We start from the raw sequence: 16702 nt of genomic DNA on the forward strand, positions 1-16702 counted from the left end.
TGCAAAGAGCAACAACTCGAATAGTTCTATGTTACTTCCGATTTCAAAAGCAGCATTTCGAAAGCACGTTTTCAATTTTCCCTCCAACGTTTTGTAACCAACACAACAAGAGCGACAATAAAAATATTCTGAAAACTCAACACCCACGTGGCACAAAATAAAACAATAGAAACTACCCACTACCCATAATAAATATTTTTTTAACAGTCCAACCACGGACCAATTAAAATATGAAAAAATACGACCACCCACACAAAAAAAAATATCATTTGCCGCCCGACCCCCCCATTTGATCATTTCTGGAACAGCCCTAACAGAAAACTTAGATACACTTAACAACATGCAGTGCCATACTAACAGAAAACTTAGACACACTTTACAACAGTGTTTTACTAACAGAAAACCCTGATACACATTACTACAGTACCATCCCTAACCCAATACACTTCTCAGCAGTGCTAATCTAAAAGGAAATTCTGTTGCACTTTAAAGCATTGTTATACTAACAGACCTTAATTACAGTTTACAACAGTACACTCATTACACTCTGATATACATTTTTAGAAAAAGGTAGGGATCAACATATTTTGATGTAAGGTGTACACTTAAAATTCAGTTTTCAAAATGTTGAGAAGAAAAGATTTTATTAGATTTTTAGTAGCTTAAAGTTATAATGAAAGTATGAAAAAAATGTCTCATTTAATATGATTTAATGTCTTGTAAAAACACATTTTGCACATAAGGAAATTGATATTTATTGTCTTAAAAGTACCCCGATCAAAGAAATTTACTCAGTGACACTCATTTGCTTGTTCAATACATCTAAACATTTCCAGGTATAAACAGTGAGAACTAATACATTAACATTTAACATAAACTATGTTTCCTCCATGGTAGGCGAAGTGGTGGCAATGAAAGTCCTGGAGTCGATACACGAGATGATTGAGGAGATTGAGGAGGAGTACCAGATCCTGCGAGACCTCGGTAACCATCCCAACATTCCACGTTTCCATGGTATCTACCTCAATCCACCTACATCAGGACTCAATGCAGAGATCTGGATGGCAATGGAGGTCAGTTTATCGGGGAGACATGTCATTGGTGGTCTTCATTAAGTCAAGGATCTATTGCTTCACAAAAATCTATCTGTCCGTCTCTCCTGATAGTCTTCATGCAGATACCAGTAGTCATTTTATATAGTTAAGGTCTTTTGCTTCACAAGTCTGTCTGTCTGTCCTGATAGTCTCCATGTAGTCAGAGTCTAATGCTTTTCTAAGTCTGTCCATCTGTCTGTACTGATAGTCTTTATATATAGTTAAGGTCTTTTGCTTCACAAAATCTGTCCATCTGTCTGTCTGTACTACTGTGAACCAACTTCTATTTGCGATGACTTTCTTTCGTGATTTAACAGTAACGAACTGCTTCGTGACAACTAATTTTTGCAATGGAGATATTTTTAACATATTTATATGAGAAACTGTAAAGGACTGGTTCGCAGCAAAAAATATTTACTACGACAGCTTTCTCACAAATTTTGCAAAATTTCTCATACAAGAATTAAAGTTAGTTTACAGTAATCTCTGAAATACGTTTTCGCAATGTTAATAAAAAATGTAGGGTTGTGACAGAAATTTTTGGAATTTAATGTTGTTCTGGAGAGTTCATTAGACACCTTTTGATTTTGTTAATGAAATGTAGGATAATCTGCAATGATGACAGACATACAAGGATTTTGATGGATATGCTGTAGATTTATAGAGAAACTGAGAACAATGAAAGATTTCAGAATTTTGGTTGAATACATTTACAAAGAGATTTATGGATCACTCTTTTTGTTTTGCTTCAGTGACTACATGTATGAAGATTTCTTCTGAATACTGTGGTTTCATAATTTTTATTTTTTTTTTGTTGATGACCATGGTACCAATTTTTGGCTTGCTTTTTTTATTTTTCGTGACTGACTCAGATCATAAATGTAGTGATCAATAAAGCACAGCATTTTCTCATAAAGAAAAAAAAAACATACATAGTTGCTTTCCACAAAATTATGTATCAACAATTTTTAAAAAAGTATTTTCATCAAATCAGTGAAAATTGGTGACGTTAAAAATTTATGAAATCACAGTAACATACAAGTAAAAATTGTTAAAAATAGATGTAAATGATAAAAAGTGTACTGAAAACCTCGACCGTAGTGTTTTCTTAGTCCTAAGTATTAATCATATGAAAGAATATTCACTTTAACTGTATTAAATTGTATAAAGTTTAGAAAATCAGAATAATGAGTTCAATCTAGAATTGATTGATTACATCGAGACTGATTATACAGAAAATCATAAAATACCTCAATATATGATTCATTACCTTTTCTCCAGGAGTGCAGTATTGAAAATATGTTGAACCTTCGTCTGAGAGATATTTAGTTGTGACTTTTCTATCTAGATTCTTTGTGTATCGGTGCAGAAAAAAGAAAATGTGCATGTGATTTAGTTTGCATAACAACTAGTATCAATCATTTAGTGGGGATTTAGGATGCTTATTGTCGGTTAAAATTTCACTGCTAAACAGACACTGTCTGTGACCGTTGTGTGATAAACACGGAATTCTTGTTCTAAGTACTGCATGTACTTACAAGGTTACTATTGAGGAACTGTATTTCACTAATGTTCTATCAACAGCTCTGTGGACGGGGCTCTGTGACCCATTTAGCCCGGGAACTGATTGGACAGGGCCGGGCTCTAGAGGAGGATCTCATTGCCCACATTCTGCGAGAGACCCTCCAAGCTCTGCAGCATCTGCATAAAAACCATGTGATTCATAGGGATGTCAAAGGTCACAACATATTGATCAACGACCAGGGACAGATTAAACTTATAGATTACGGTATGTAACATTGAAAATTAAAATTGATGCTGTAATGAAATTTAGTTAGAAATATATAATCTTGTAGTTATTTGTATCTTGCAGATAATTTGCTTTACTCATACATGCATGTCAATTCCCACCCCCCTAGAATCTTTTAATCACTTAACTCCAAAATCCGAGAAAGCATGCAGTCAAGTTTATTTTATAAATAAATAGTTCACATAAGGTTTCAACCTTTTAACCATCTGATAAAATTGACAGAAAGTCTACATTTCAGTGCCCAGATTAATGATCTCGTACAGGTAATTGCACTATTAAATGATTCATGATGTTTTCTTTCTAATGTACCAAGATGATTTCTGTGCTTGTTCAAATACTGGATTACAGTTGAATAAGGAGACCATCTGGTTTTACAAGTTTGAATATATATACTTGTCCATCCACACACTTTATGGAGTGTATGTGCAGAATGAAATTGAAATGGCTAATTAAGAGTAGATTGTCTGAATTCATCCTGAAAAATTCAAAATTTAACTGGTAACTGTACATCAAATGCATGAAAAGTTACCATGTGTCGATGACTGATTCGACTGAATACAATTACAGAAAATTCTATAGAAGATAAAGTGAAAGTGCTCTATGCTACCTCCTCGTTAATTTTTATCCTTTATCTCACTGCTGTAGATAGATAGATACATGTAGATTACAGATACCTATTACCAAATGGAGGGAACATGCAAGTCTTTATGTCCCTAGTCTTATGAATGAAATACGGGAATATTTAGCGGTGTTATAATCTCTGTAATGAGAAAGTTTTGATGGCTTGGTGTGATTTAATCAGGTTCAGAGAGTAAAGCAATTAAACATCTGTATGTTGTTGTTTTTTCAGGCATGAAGAAGATTGATATTTCTGAAGTTGATATTTTTTCAATTAAAAAAAAGAAGAAAGTTTGCTAATATATCTTGAGTTTGTTTATGGTCTGGGGTTTTCACATTGCGTATGTGTATTGCAGGTGTATCGGGTCACCTCAACAGTACCCTGGCGAGAAAGAACACATCTGTCGGAACGCCTTATTGGATGGCCCCGGAGGTAAGGTCAAATCAGATTTATGAAAGTACATTATTACGTACAGCTTCAGTGAGAGTTTTGGTGAGGTTGGAACGTGTGGTTGACTCATGCACAAGGAGATTCTCTGATCTATTGTTTGCATGTGGTAAGAATTTTGATTTCCAAATTGTTCAATTTTACTTCGAAGTAAATATGTGTTTTGAGTATTATTTAATTTAATTAGTTTACATTTGTGTTCCTTTCTCTGTGTAAAAAACTGTCAGTTGTTCAGATTTAATTCAGAAAGGGTATATGGATGCTTATGAGCATGATTCATGAGTGTAGTTGGTGCGATTTATTAGGGTACGATAGATCAATATATGCAACCTCTGCCCCCCACCACCACCACCACCAGTAATGTAATATGTCAATCATAATAGCATCTGAGCTTCATATTTATCTTTCATGGAAATGCACACAATTACAAAGAATGTTAATTTAATGATTATACTAATAAAATTAATAGTCTTAATCTTCAAACCGCTTGAACACAAGTTGCATATATATGACTTTGGTACATGGAAGCAAAGCCTTTGTGTAACAGAGGCTATACAGTGAAAAGTGTGACTTTTCAGGAATTAATATTAAATATTAATATATTTAATATCACCAGAATCAGATAATTTTCATTAAGTTCCAGTTGTGTAGTTTTAACTTTTTTCTTTCGAAATCAGACAGTACTTTATTTATACAGACAGTACTTTATTTATACAGACAGTACTTTATTTATACAATCTTGTGGTTTTAGGATTAACTTTTTGAAACTCTCCCTCATTTGCATATTTATCAGCCAGGAGTGACTGAGTGTTGATTTCGATCCCTTTCCATACATGTCGAAAATATTATGTCAATATCGCACGTGTCATCTTGTAGATTAGACATGCTTTTAATATCTCGTTATAAAGCTTTTGTTTTATGGAAGTTTTGCATGCATGGAGGACTTTTAAAGTTCAGAAATTTAAACTTTTGAGGTAAGACAAATGCATGTAAGTTTTGTCTTTAAATTTAATCTCGGTGCTTGTGTAATTTAACCAATTATCAGGTTTCATTTACTGTCACACAGTTGTGTAAAAAATCTGTCTGTCAGTGAGGTGTTATCTAGACCAATGTTGTATAGAGAAAACATTAAGTTCTGAATTATTGTAGAAGAGATATGGATTAAAATAAATGCTAATAGTTAATAAAGCTTTAATTAGTACAGTTATGAGTATTATGGTATTTGGAGCTGAATTACCATTAATTTATATCTGACAGTTGCTGGAATGACTCTCATCATATTTTATTCATAGATATATTTATCAAAGAGATGGTGCAAATGAAGAGCAAACATTATTTATTTTGACCAGCGGTATATAAGCAAAAGTCCCACAGCACCTATCAGCAAACAAGAATTCAGAAGGGGCAAATATTTGATTTTAGCTGATTAAATTATAATTTGATAGAACATTGATTCATTACTGCGGTATTTTATATAATTTCATCGAAGGTGTTCCGGAGAATGTTAATATTTTTCCATCCATATTACATGAGATTATTCATGATCTCCTAGCACTGAGGTTCACAACAGAAAAATGTTGATTGTAAAACGAAAATCTATAACTAGGCAAAGGTGGGTTTAGTACCTGCATATCTTCTGACTAGTTGTGCACACAGGACGTGTGTTTGTGTGTACAAACGTACCTGTTACTCGCTGTCTACTGTCTTAGGTGTTCTGATAAAAAAAAAAGTTCATTATGATAATAAAGTAAAGTAATACAATTTTGATTAGTTTATGCGTGGCCGTGATGAACTTCAGTGTTGTAGCTTAATGACTTTCAGAAGTAATTTCAAAACTTCAAGAAGAAAACAAAAAGAGAATGAGTCAGTGCATGTTTACGAGGAAAGTGGCAGTTCTGACCCGAAAAGAGAGTTCATAGTGATTGTTATTCTCTGATTTTATTACAATCCCATATCATAAACATATTGGCACATTCATAATTGTAAAAACAGACAAACATATACAATGGCAAAAATTTCTACATTGACATATGTTTGTGGATCACAACAAGAATTTTTGATAAAACAGATGGTGCACAGATTCGAAAGCTCACCAGACAGACTGAGTTTTTATTACTGATGTGTAAATGGAGGTAGAGAAGGGATAACTTAGCCGTTGACAAATCTTACATAAGCTGATTACCTGGACGATTTATTTGTGACTGTCATCCCGCCCACTAAAAATCAGATCGTAAGACCTGTCTCAATGCTCAGAAATCAATAGGCAGTTCGATGGGAAACCAAGTACTTATAGCATGTACAAGGTTATTACATATGTAAGTTAAATGGAGAATGGAATCTTTAAAAATTTGTGATGGTGGTAAATGAGATTTAAAATTGATGGCAACTGGTTTTAATTTGTGGGAAAGAAGAATGCCAGTTTAAAAGTAAGTGAGACAAATTTATTGTATCTACCTAGTTACCAGTGTTTGAGGGTTTTATTTTTAGCTCACCTGGGACAATACTACGATCATAAAACCTTGACAAGCATCTCAAAAAGCACATGCTATAGGGACATTTTGATCCCAACTTGACATAATTTATCCCCGAGTAAAGAGGATTTAGTCCATGTGAAGAGTCTTGTCTTTTTCCAGGGAGTTGATTAAGAAATGATGAAAATTAGTTCGGGTCACAGGATGATCTTGTATAGAATCATTGGTCCAGAAATGAAGTAATAGATTCATTGTATAACCAAGTTCATGGTGGGCTTTAGTTTAAAAACACAAAGAAGGAAAAGTATATGTAAAAAAAAAAACATGTATCCTCTTGTAAAGAACCAAAGAAAATACCATTCAGTTACAAAAATGTACCTGGATTGTGGGTGGGGCTTATCTACAATTACTGCTATTTACCTGGCCATTGTGTTTAGTTTGCATATATACAGGAAGTGATTCTGCCTGTAGCAAATTATTCTTTCAGAATCATGATTTGTGCACATTGAATATCAGTACAAAAAATAAAGATTGGTTAATATATAAGATACATTTACTGTGCAATAAACCTGTTTCTAAGCAAGTAATTATATGTTTAATTATCTTCTCATTATATTAATTTTAACCAAAGATAAGCTAATTAACTTGCTGAATAATTGCCGATTGGCAACACTTGCCATTTTCAATATGAAATAATTAATTATTGATTGATTTTGGCGAACAAAATGTCATTGCACATGCTATGGCCACCATGGTTGCCGATGCCTTTCTTGGACCTTATGCAAGGTTCGCAGAGACACTCCGAGCATTTAGCCTAGGGTGTTTGTGGACCACTGGAACATATTTGCCTCAATCGATTAATCTGGCTGTCCGAGGCTGCTTCTCTTTCCTCTTCCCTATTTGTATCCCAGTTCTATATATACGCAAATAAAGCCCTGGCTTGGATTTCTCGAAAAAATCTCAAACTTAAGTTTGAGTTTTCTATTTCATCAGTCAAAATTTTAGTAAAATTTCACATTTAAAGTCCAATTGCAAGATTCAACTTTTAAAATATTGTTTGGAGAAATCAAGGTCTAATCACCTCTACTCTTTCTTCTGAAAGATATTTTAGACATCAGGGGAAGTGATCAACTATTTTTAATTTTTACATCACTAAACTAATCGTTTTCTAATTATAACATTAATTATTCATTATTATAATCCCCTAAATTAGAATATAACTTTAATCACAGTATTACTTCATTAGTCAATCAAGCTAATGGGGGGGGGAGGGGGGGGGGGGGCAGCGGACACGTAAACGTTACCAAAACACAAGTAACTCTAACTGTTACACGATCTAAGAATACGGATAATTATCAGCTTCTTTTGTTGTCATAGCACCTAACTCTGGTAAACAATGGCCATGTTTTCCTCACTTTTCAATGAAATTGAGCTTTATTGTTAAAGTTTGATTGACAAGCAGCATAACATTGATCTTGACAAAGGTAAATTATAGAGGTGGGGTCTTTAAAGACTTGATTGTAGTCTGAGAAAACATGTAAACTTTATTGAGGCCTGGAATCATTGTCATAACATGGACATTTATGTAATCCAGTTAAATTATTTCAAACACTTCAAACATAATGCTTTAGTAAATCATGGAATTCAAATGTAGACTGTATGAGTAACTGTGTAAAACAGGTAACACCAGACAACAAACAAGCAGGGAAAAAGTTAAAAGTTTCCTACCCCAGACATCAAGGTGTTAAAGTACACTAGCTATCACCCAGAACTTCCTTTTGTAATCGGAGATATCTTATCAAATATAGTGTGGGGGGGGGGTGCAATTGAGATTGCAGCACTGCTGTATTTCATCTGTGTATGTCAATTTCCTTCTGTAATCATATTATACATGTAGTTGCAGCAGTTTGTCATAGATCATTTGGATGGTTTTGTAGCATATTTGATAACAAAGTGAAAATAGTAGATCTGTTGGGAGTATAAATATTCAGAATAGTATAGACATGTACTTCAAATATTCTTCATTTGAGACTTGTGACCCCAAAGTGTGTACGGTCATGTCGGGACAGCTATGGCTTTTCTGCATCACATAAATGTTAATATCATAGTTATTAAATCAGTGTTTGATGTATGATGATGTGCAATTAGTGGGCTTACCTGTCCAGGGAGCATTGTACTAGGTGTGAAATATGGACACGCTATACTTAGAACCAGTGAGAATCTCGTTTGACAAATGATGATGATGTTCCCTTGGCTCTTCATTAATGCTATCACTCGTAACAATCACACATCAGCAAAACCAGGCAAACGGACCAGATCGCCATGCCTCATTGGCTTGATGTGCTGAGGAGGTGGTCATTCATTTTATCGTGTCTATAAGATCCGTGTTTTGATAGGAGTTTTCTTACTGGAGATGGAAAGTGATTTTTAGGGTTGTAAATCAGCAATCAAGAGTTTTTCACTGTCAAAACAACTGACATTTTGTTTAGTGGGTGGTGGAGAAGAAAGGCTTCCTGGTTTTGGAGGAATTTAGCAGACCCTGTGGTTATGTAAAGGTAGAAGATTGATGTGACAACTATTGAATGGAAATTAATACATGTACATTGCTGAGAAAATTTATGGAAAATTGAATTGCAAATGACAGACAATATATGAATATACAGATGCCTGTGTGCACTGGATGCAAAGTGTTCTCAGAATGAATAAATTCCAGATAGCGTTCTCTTACGATCATTTGATATATTGGTGCATGCTTTTGAAGTGTTTTAATGGATGGTTAGTATTTGATTTTTTTTAATGTTATTTTTCACTTTTTGTGGACTTAAAGTTGTATAAATTGCTCATTTTTAGTCTGTATTATTTAGCAAATGATATTTAAACTTGTAATCTGAACTGAATAATTTGAAAATTTGTATTATTATGTATGCATATATTTTGTTGAAATATGACATGATATAAAATACATGATTTGATTAGACTGTATGACTGTATGTCTGGGGATTCCTATGATATGAGACTGTATGTCTGGGGATTCCTATGATATGAGACTGTATTGTCTGGGAATTCCTATGATATGAGACTGTATGTCTGGGAATTCCTATGATATGAGACTATGGCCGTGTTTCTTTATGAAATGAGACTATATGGCCGTGTTTCTTTATGATATGAGACTGTATGGCTGTGTTTCTTTATGATATGAGACTGTATGGCTGTGTTTCTTTATGATATGAGACTATATGGCTGTATTTCTTTATGATATGAGACTGTATGGCTGTGTTTCTTTATGATATGAGACTGTATGTCTGTGTTTCTTCATGATAATGACAAGAAATGCACATGCTAAAATATGAAAGCAATGCCTTATGGCTTAAAAGATATGGCTTATATTAAAATTTTCCACAAGTTGGTCAGAAGTCATTGAAAAGGTCACCAAGTCAAAGATTTTTGTACCAATGGAAAGTTCTTGACACAAGGAATATATACACATGCCAAATATGGAAGGTATACCTCTTATAGTGTAAATGATACGACCAAGGTTTATTGCCACAGACAGACAAACAGGCCAAAAAGATTCCAGGGGCATAAAAATTACTTTCATTCATTAATTATAAACTCATTGGATATAATAAATTATATGCTTCTAACAAATCAAAATTGTATTATTGGCTATGAGCATGTTTTACTGTAATCTTTTAAAACTTAGCTAACATCATATGTTTTGGAATTTGAAAATTACTATGTTTAAATGTATTCCCTGTGTGTATTCACCTTTTTTCTAAGAAAGGAAATTTTTTTGATTAAATGTTGACACCAGTTGATTTATGTGTACACATGTAACTTTAAAGCACTGTAATTATATACAGTACTATCGTCATCGAATCATAAGAAAATCCAAGATCACGTAGTACAGTAAAATACAGTTACAGTGAACACACTTATAATGAATTAACACTTACAATGGAATGATTTTTCATTCCCTGTAGTTTTAAAACAATTGTTATAATTTTTTGGGATATAACAGATTCCCTTGATAATGAATTAAAATTGTACTTTGCTATAAGCATGTTTTACCGCATTCTCTTAGATCAACCTATTTTGTTTTACAGGTAATTGCATGTGAGAGGCAGTTGGAATATAACTACGACATACGATGTGACATATGGTCCCTGGGTATAACCGCAATAGAACTGGCTGATGGCGAGCCACCATTATCCGACCTTCACCCCATGAGAGCTCTGTTTAAAATCCCAAGGTACCCACTGTTTTACAGACAAATCTCACTCTAAATGTAGGAATAAGTTAACCATTAGATATTAACATCAACTGTATCATTGTAGAATGAGAGGACCTTTACCTTAATTGTAGAGTAGTAATATACTATAAATATGTGGTGGATTCAATGTTCCTATAGCATAGCAAAACACCTTGCTTTCCATATCTCAAATGAAGTTGCACAGTCTGAATTTATTTGCTTGATTTTCTTTCATTTGAATATGCGATATGAATTTTGTGAAGTTAAATGTTGTCTCAAGCACAAGAACATTTAAAGACCTTTAGTATTGATTGGGTATAATGTTGAAAAAAATTGTCACACTGTGCAGGTCAAAAATGTTTCTGTGCAGGCAAAAAATGTTTTGGGAGACTTTTCAGTGAGACATTATCAGCCCACTAAGATATTTTGTGTTAGTTTGGTGATAAATCATGCGATAAAAATATGGAATGTGTGTGTGTGCAAGCACTTCTCTGTGGAAGATTGAGTCTGTGAGAGATATACATATAATGATTGAAGTCAGTCTTTCATTGGAAAACGAGCGTGAATCTGATTAATGTTTGTTGTTAGTTGTAATCCAAGACGACCTGTTTGGTACCTGTCTGGTATGTGGTGAGATGTAAGCTGTGGTCTGATTAGAGTAAGCCATGATCTGATTGGTGTTTTAGTGAGCTGTAAGACCTGATATGATTGGTGTTTGTTTTGAGTTGTAAGCTATGATCTGATTGATGTTTATAGTGAGTTATAAGCTATGGTATGACTAGTATATTACGGTAGTTGTGGGCTTTAAGGTATCACACCGGTAATTATTTTCACTATATATTACTATAGAGGAAAAAAAATCATTAAAAATCAGTTTACAAAATTGATGCCGAATAACGCAGTCAGACACGTTCTATGTTACCTATCTCGTCTGCCGACACCAGAAAAACAACACCCTACGCGGCATTTTCGAAAATAAATTACCCGCCAACAAGACTACCCTCAAATCCACGTGTTTTTCACATGTGTGTAAACAGCCGGAGTGCACCTCAGGAAGTAGCCTCAGCTACCGGTACCAACAGCAAATAGTTCCTTTGTATACACTTGGTTATTTCTACAAGTTACACAAAATTTTCTAATCAGGGGTACAAAAATTAAGAGAAAAGAAGAAGAGGAAATGAGAAAAATCGCGCAAGGAAAAAAATATTTCTTTAAATATATGAAACTACAATTGACTAAGTTCATTTTGATTGGACAATTACCGGTGTGATACCTTGAAGCCATGATCTGATTGGTGTTTATTGTGAGTTGTAAGTCCTGATCTGATTTGTGTTTACAGTGAGTTGTAAGTCCTGATTTGTTGGTTGTATGTGTTGAGTTGTAAGCCATAATGTTATTGGTGAGTTGTAAGCCATGGTCTGATTGGTGTTTGCTGGGAGTCTTGATTTGTTGGTTGTATGTGTTGAGTGTAAGCAACGATGTGATTGGTGTTTATATTGAGCTGTAGGTCTGTTGGTTGTACTTGTATATGGGGAGTTGTATATCATAGTCCCTTGATAATTTTTGTGAGTTGTAAGTTTACATTATTGTGAGTTGTATGTCATGTGATGTGTTGGATATTTGCTAGTGTCTATAATGTTGAGTTGTATGTCGTGTGATGTGTTGGGTATTTACTAGTGTCTATAATGTTGAGTTGTATGTTGTGTAATGTGTTGGGTATTTGCTAGTGTCTATAATGTTGAGTTGTATGTTGTGTAATGTGTTGGATATTTGCTAGTGTCTATAATGTTGAGTTGTATGTCATGTGATGTGTTGGATATTTGCTAGTGTCTATAATGTTGAGTTGTATGTCGTGTGATGTGTTGGATATTTGCTAGTGTCTATAATGTTGAGTTGTATGTGCGGGATGAGTTGTAAGCAGTGAACTATTGGGTGTTCATTACAAGAAGTAAGCATTAAGCTTTGGGGTTCTTGTGGTGTGTTTTAAGCAGGGAGTCATGTGATATTCAAAGTCACTCAGAGTAGTAAGCACTAAAGTCTTGGGTGTTTGTGGTGAGCTGAAAGCCTTGAGCACTTGGGTGTTTGTGGTGAGCTGAAAGCCTTGAGCACTTGGATGTTTGTGGTTAGTCAAAAGCAGTAAGATGTTTGTTTTAATGAGTTGTAATTAGTGAGCTGATGATATTTGTTTTGAGTTATAAACAATGAGCTCTGGGGTGATTTTCTATTGATTTATGAGAAAGAGACATATCAAACATCTGTTTAGACTGAAAAGGTTTGATACATTGAAAATACTTTGCAGTTCAAATTGATGTGCTCTATATTTGAAAGAAATGATGATCATCAAAATTTGGGTATGTGACTGAAATTTTTGAAGAAATTGTGAAAAAGGCAAATGAGCTAAAGCATGCACGGTAAACTAATGCATGTTAAGCTCTCTCATTACATCATCATCTTTATCACAAAGTATCCCATCAATTAACACCTTTTTTTCATTTAATGAAATGTTGATTAACTGACTAACCTGGGTTTTTTTCCTGTAGAGATGTAGATTAACTTTTGTGTATCTTCTAGCTTGTTGAATAACGACAAGAGGTAAGCAGTTGTTTTAGACAGTGTGGCTGCCTTTTCAGCATGCTGCCGCTCCGTCTCTCTGTTATATGCTGAGTTCTCTTTTGTTTGGGCTGCATTTTATGACATGCTGGAGCAATATCAGAGTAGTTTTTACCACTTAATTAGGTCATTGTTGTTTTCATCATTTGATATGTTTACTTTTCATTTTCCTTCTGTGTGTCGGTATTTTTTTTTTTTTTTTTTTTACTTTTACCATTAAAGGAGATTTTTTCATAAAGAATTGATTTAAATAAGTTTTTTGTTCATTCTTAAAGGGTTTGAAAGTAGGAATTTGTGTCGGTGTTTTTATTTTACTTTTACCATGAAAGGAGATTTTTTGATAAAGAATTGATTTAATTAAGTTTTTTGTCCATTATTAAAGGGTTTAAAAGTAGGAATTTGTTACTTTCAATATTGCATGTCTGTGAGTTCTAATATGTTGTTTTACCTTGATTCCCTCTCATAAGCGAAGTAAATTTCATATTACCTATGATAAATCAATTAAAGTGGTAAATAAAATATGTAAAGTTCCTGTCACTTTTGACCATTGGTGTGAGCTGGGAGTATACAGTCTTAACTTATAGAAAACATGTAGCACAACAAAACACAACCAAATACAAAGTACTATGTAAATTTAATGGACTAACTATAAGAGCAAAGCTTCAAGGTCCAACCAAGTCATATAGGCATCATTAAGCACCGATTGACGACTCCAATGAATAATTGATAAGACCTGTATTTTATAGAATAACAGATAATCAGGAATTTTTATGCCGATTTATAGTATATAAAACAAATTCTGTCAGCTCAGTCCTTCCATGATGATATGTTAGGATTTGAATCTGCAGTTTTGGGTTGAGTCTTAAACTGCCAGCAGAATCATCTCTAGAATTAATGCTAAAAACTTATGATGTGTGGAGTGGTGGTTAGATTTATTAGGTGGCTTAATTAGTGTGGATTGAAATTAAACCTGCCAAGTAAATATAGTAGAACAATTATTTCATGCTTCTCTATAAGGCTGCATTCTTTGTTTTCACTTAATATAATTAGATCACAGATTGAAGGCAGCATTGCTAGATGATAGATATATTAGTTGGCAATATTTACCTCCAACAGGTGAGTGTATATTTTACAGTCAAACCTCATTATCTTGAATTTGATGGAACCAAGAAAAAACTTCGGTTCGAAATATCAAGGGTAAAATAGTTAAAGAATAAGTGGTTGGGCTTTTCTAATCGCTTCAACATAGCCATGGTATTTGAGATATTGGTGTTCAAGATTCTGAAGTTCAGCTGTAGTAATAGCTAGCAGGATTACTCTATTAGTTGTTAAGTTTGTTACTATCTGTCTATGGAAATATATCAGGTTGATCTAGTTAGTATACAGAACTGTAGCTCTCTGGGGGAAAATTGGGTTGGGATTTATATCCCAATTTTGATATTTATTTTTCCTGAGAGCTACAGTTCTGCAGCAGCTGAAGTTGATCTAGCTGATATATTTATATAGACAGTCAGTAACAAACATAATAATTGTTTTATTTTCTCATGAGGACCTTATCACAACAGATAATTGCCATATTTCATAATTTTTTACACAATTCTGCTGTATTACCACAACAGATTTCTTACTGATTGTCTACAGGAATACAGCTTGCAATCATGTGACACATTTTAAACCAAAGACAGAGCAAAATTCCAGATCAAAACAATAAAGATTGTAGTGTGTAGAATTGTTACATAAAAGATTTCTAGTATTTTGACCTTGATGATTACGTATTAAAGAAAATGAAAGTTATATAGATATCACTCTGTCTCAAAGTTGGTTTGTGTATCTGTGTGTCCGCAGTCATGTCTGGTCTATAATGTTGTACAATACTGAGACAGCTAATGCTTTTACTTTAGACTTATGGCCTAAAGGGTGTCACAACCCTTGTCAAATATCATTAATGAAGGTCAAGGTGACTTTGAGAAAAGAATTGAAATTCAAGATGAAGCCATAACTTTGTAACAAAACAAAAACACTAGATGTTCATACTAGACACATGCATATGTCATGTTTCTTTTACAAAGGTCATTTTGACAGTGTCAAGGTCAGCAAGGAAAATGGAATTTCCAAACTTTGTCAAGGCCATACATATATTTGTTATAGAGAAAGGTAAATGCTTGATTCTTAAAGAATATTTTTGACTTATTATGTGTCGTGACATTCTTTCGGGGTTATTTATGATGGGTCAAGGTCACAGGAATTAGAACCATGGATCTATTGGTAACTATATGGTGCTAGGACTATAGAAGTGTGGTGTATTTCTCGGGGAGTAATAGAACTGTTAGGATGAGACTTGGTGACGACATAATTAGATTCAGACTAGAGTGGGATTGTGAAAATACATTAAATTGTCTCAAAACATTTGATGAAGAATATATTTTAATATTTATGAAATAGGAGATGCAGTTATTCTTTAAAAGATGTAAACTATGAAGTGACAGACAAACTGTACAGGGTTGATCAGGTTCTTGGCCAATAATGCTTATAAATATACCATTGGAGATCTCTGATATTGAGAAGACATCAAAAGAAATGAAATCATGGAGGTTTTATTTTACATTGTTTAAACCTTAGTTACCTACAGCAATGCTCATCTCTTCAGCTTCCATTAGCAATACCTAGTTCCAGTTTGAAGACAGTCTTTGATTTTCTATACAATATTGAGCTAATGATGTTCAGTCTCCATTAAATATATCAGAATGTCTCTTTGTACGTTTCATTAATTTCCCCATTTCCTGCAGTTCTACGACTGCTGCCTGCTTTTGATTTACCTAATATAAAGGTGGGTTTTCTTTTTTTTTTCCTTTACAGAAATCCACAACCTCAGCTAGCTAACCCCGATCAATGGTCAGACGATTTTAAAGACTTCATTGCACAGTAAGTATGCTGGGACCCATTCAATGGAATTTACATAATTAGTGAGGGTAAGGTGCAGTTCCCTGTCCCTATATCAGCAGCGGTTGATAACGACAGGTAGGTCTTCAACTTGTTACCTGTAACCTGTAGTTTGATCTTTTGAAAGGAGCTAAGACAATTATTTACAAGAAGAAAGAAACGCCTGAGAGATTTCCAAAGAATCTGTTGTCAAATCTTAAAAAGCAGAAACAATGATGTATATGTATTATGTGATCTGATTTGGGTATGAACAATGATGTATTTGTGTTATGTGATCTGATTTGGGTATGAGGGCTTGGAGATAGAAAAGTGATCAATGATGTATATGTATTATGTGATCTGATTTGGGTATGAGGGCTTGGAGGTAGAAAAGTGGTGTTTGTTTTAGATTACATCACACACAACAATGTGAAATACAAGTTACAAGGTAACTATCAAGCAGTGAAAAGCAATCAGATG

The 16702-nt window shown here is 33.9% G+C and overlaps 1 protein-coding gene across 12 annotated transcripts in view; it reads left to right on the plus strand.

The window, feature by feature from the left end:
• The window catches only part of LOC125678816 (myosin-IIIb-like), a 66407-nt gene that overhangs the window by 12054 nt on the left and 37651 nt on the right, over positions 1 to 16702 (plus strand). For 5 of the 12 annotated variants that reach the window (XM_056156162.1, XM_056156163.1, XM_048917509.2 and 2 more), the window contains exons 3-8: positions 898 to 1073; positions 2679 to 2883; positions 3879 to 3955; positions 10548 to 10693; positions 13265 to 13285; positions 16160 to 16225. In XM_056156162.1, the coding sequence (XP_056012137.1) occupies positions 898 to 1073; positions 2679 to 2883; positions 3879 to 3955; positions 10548 to 10693; positions 13265 to 13285; positions 16160 to 16225 (691 nt within the window). Of the gene's footprint in view, positions 1 to 897; positions 1074 to 2678; positions 2884 to 3878; positions 3956 to 4041; positions 4080 to 5203; positions 6397 to 10547; positions 10694 to 13264; positions 13286 to 16159; positions 16226 to 16702 lie in introns of those variants that run through there. The other 7 variants (XM_056156164.1, XM_056156166.1, XM_056156165.1 and 4 more) reach the window with 5 other exon arrangements.

Source organism: Ostrea edulis, chromosome 2 (genome assembly GCF_947568905.1).
Source record: "Ostrea edulis chromosome 2, xbOstEdul1.1, whole genome shotgun sequence".
Lineage (NCBI taxonomy): Eukaryota > Metazoa > Mollusca > Bivalvia > Ostreida > Ostreidae > Ostrea > Ostrea edulis.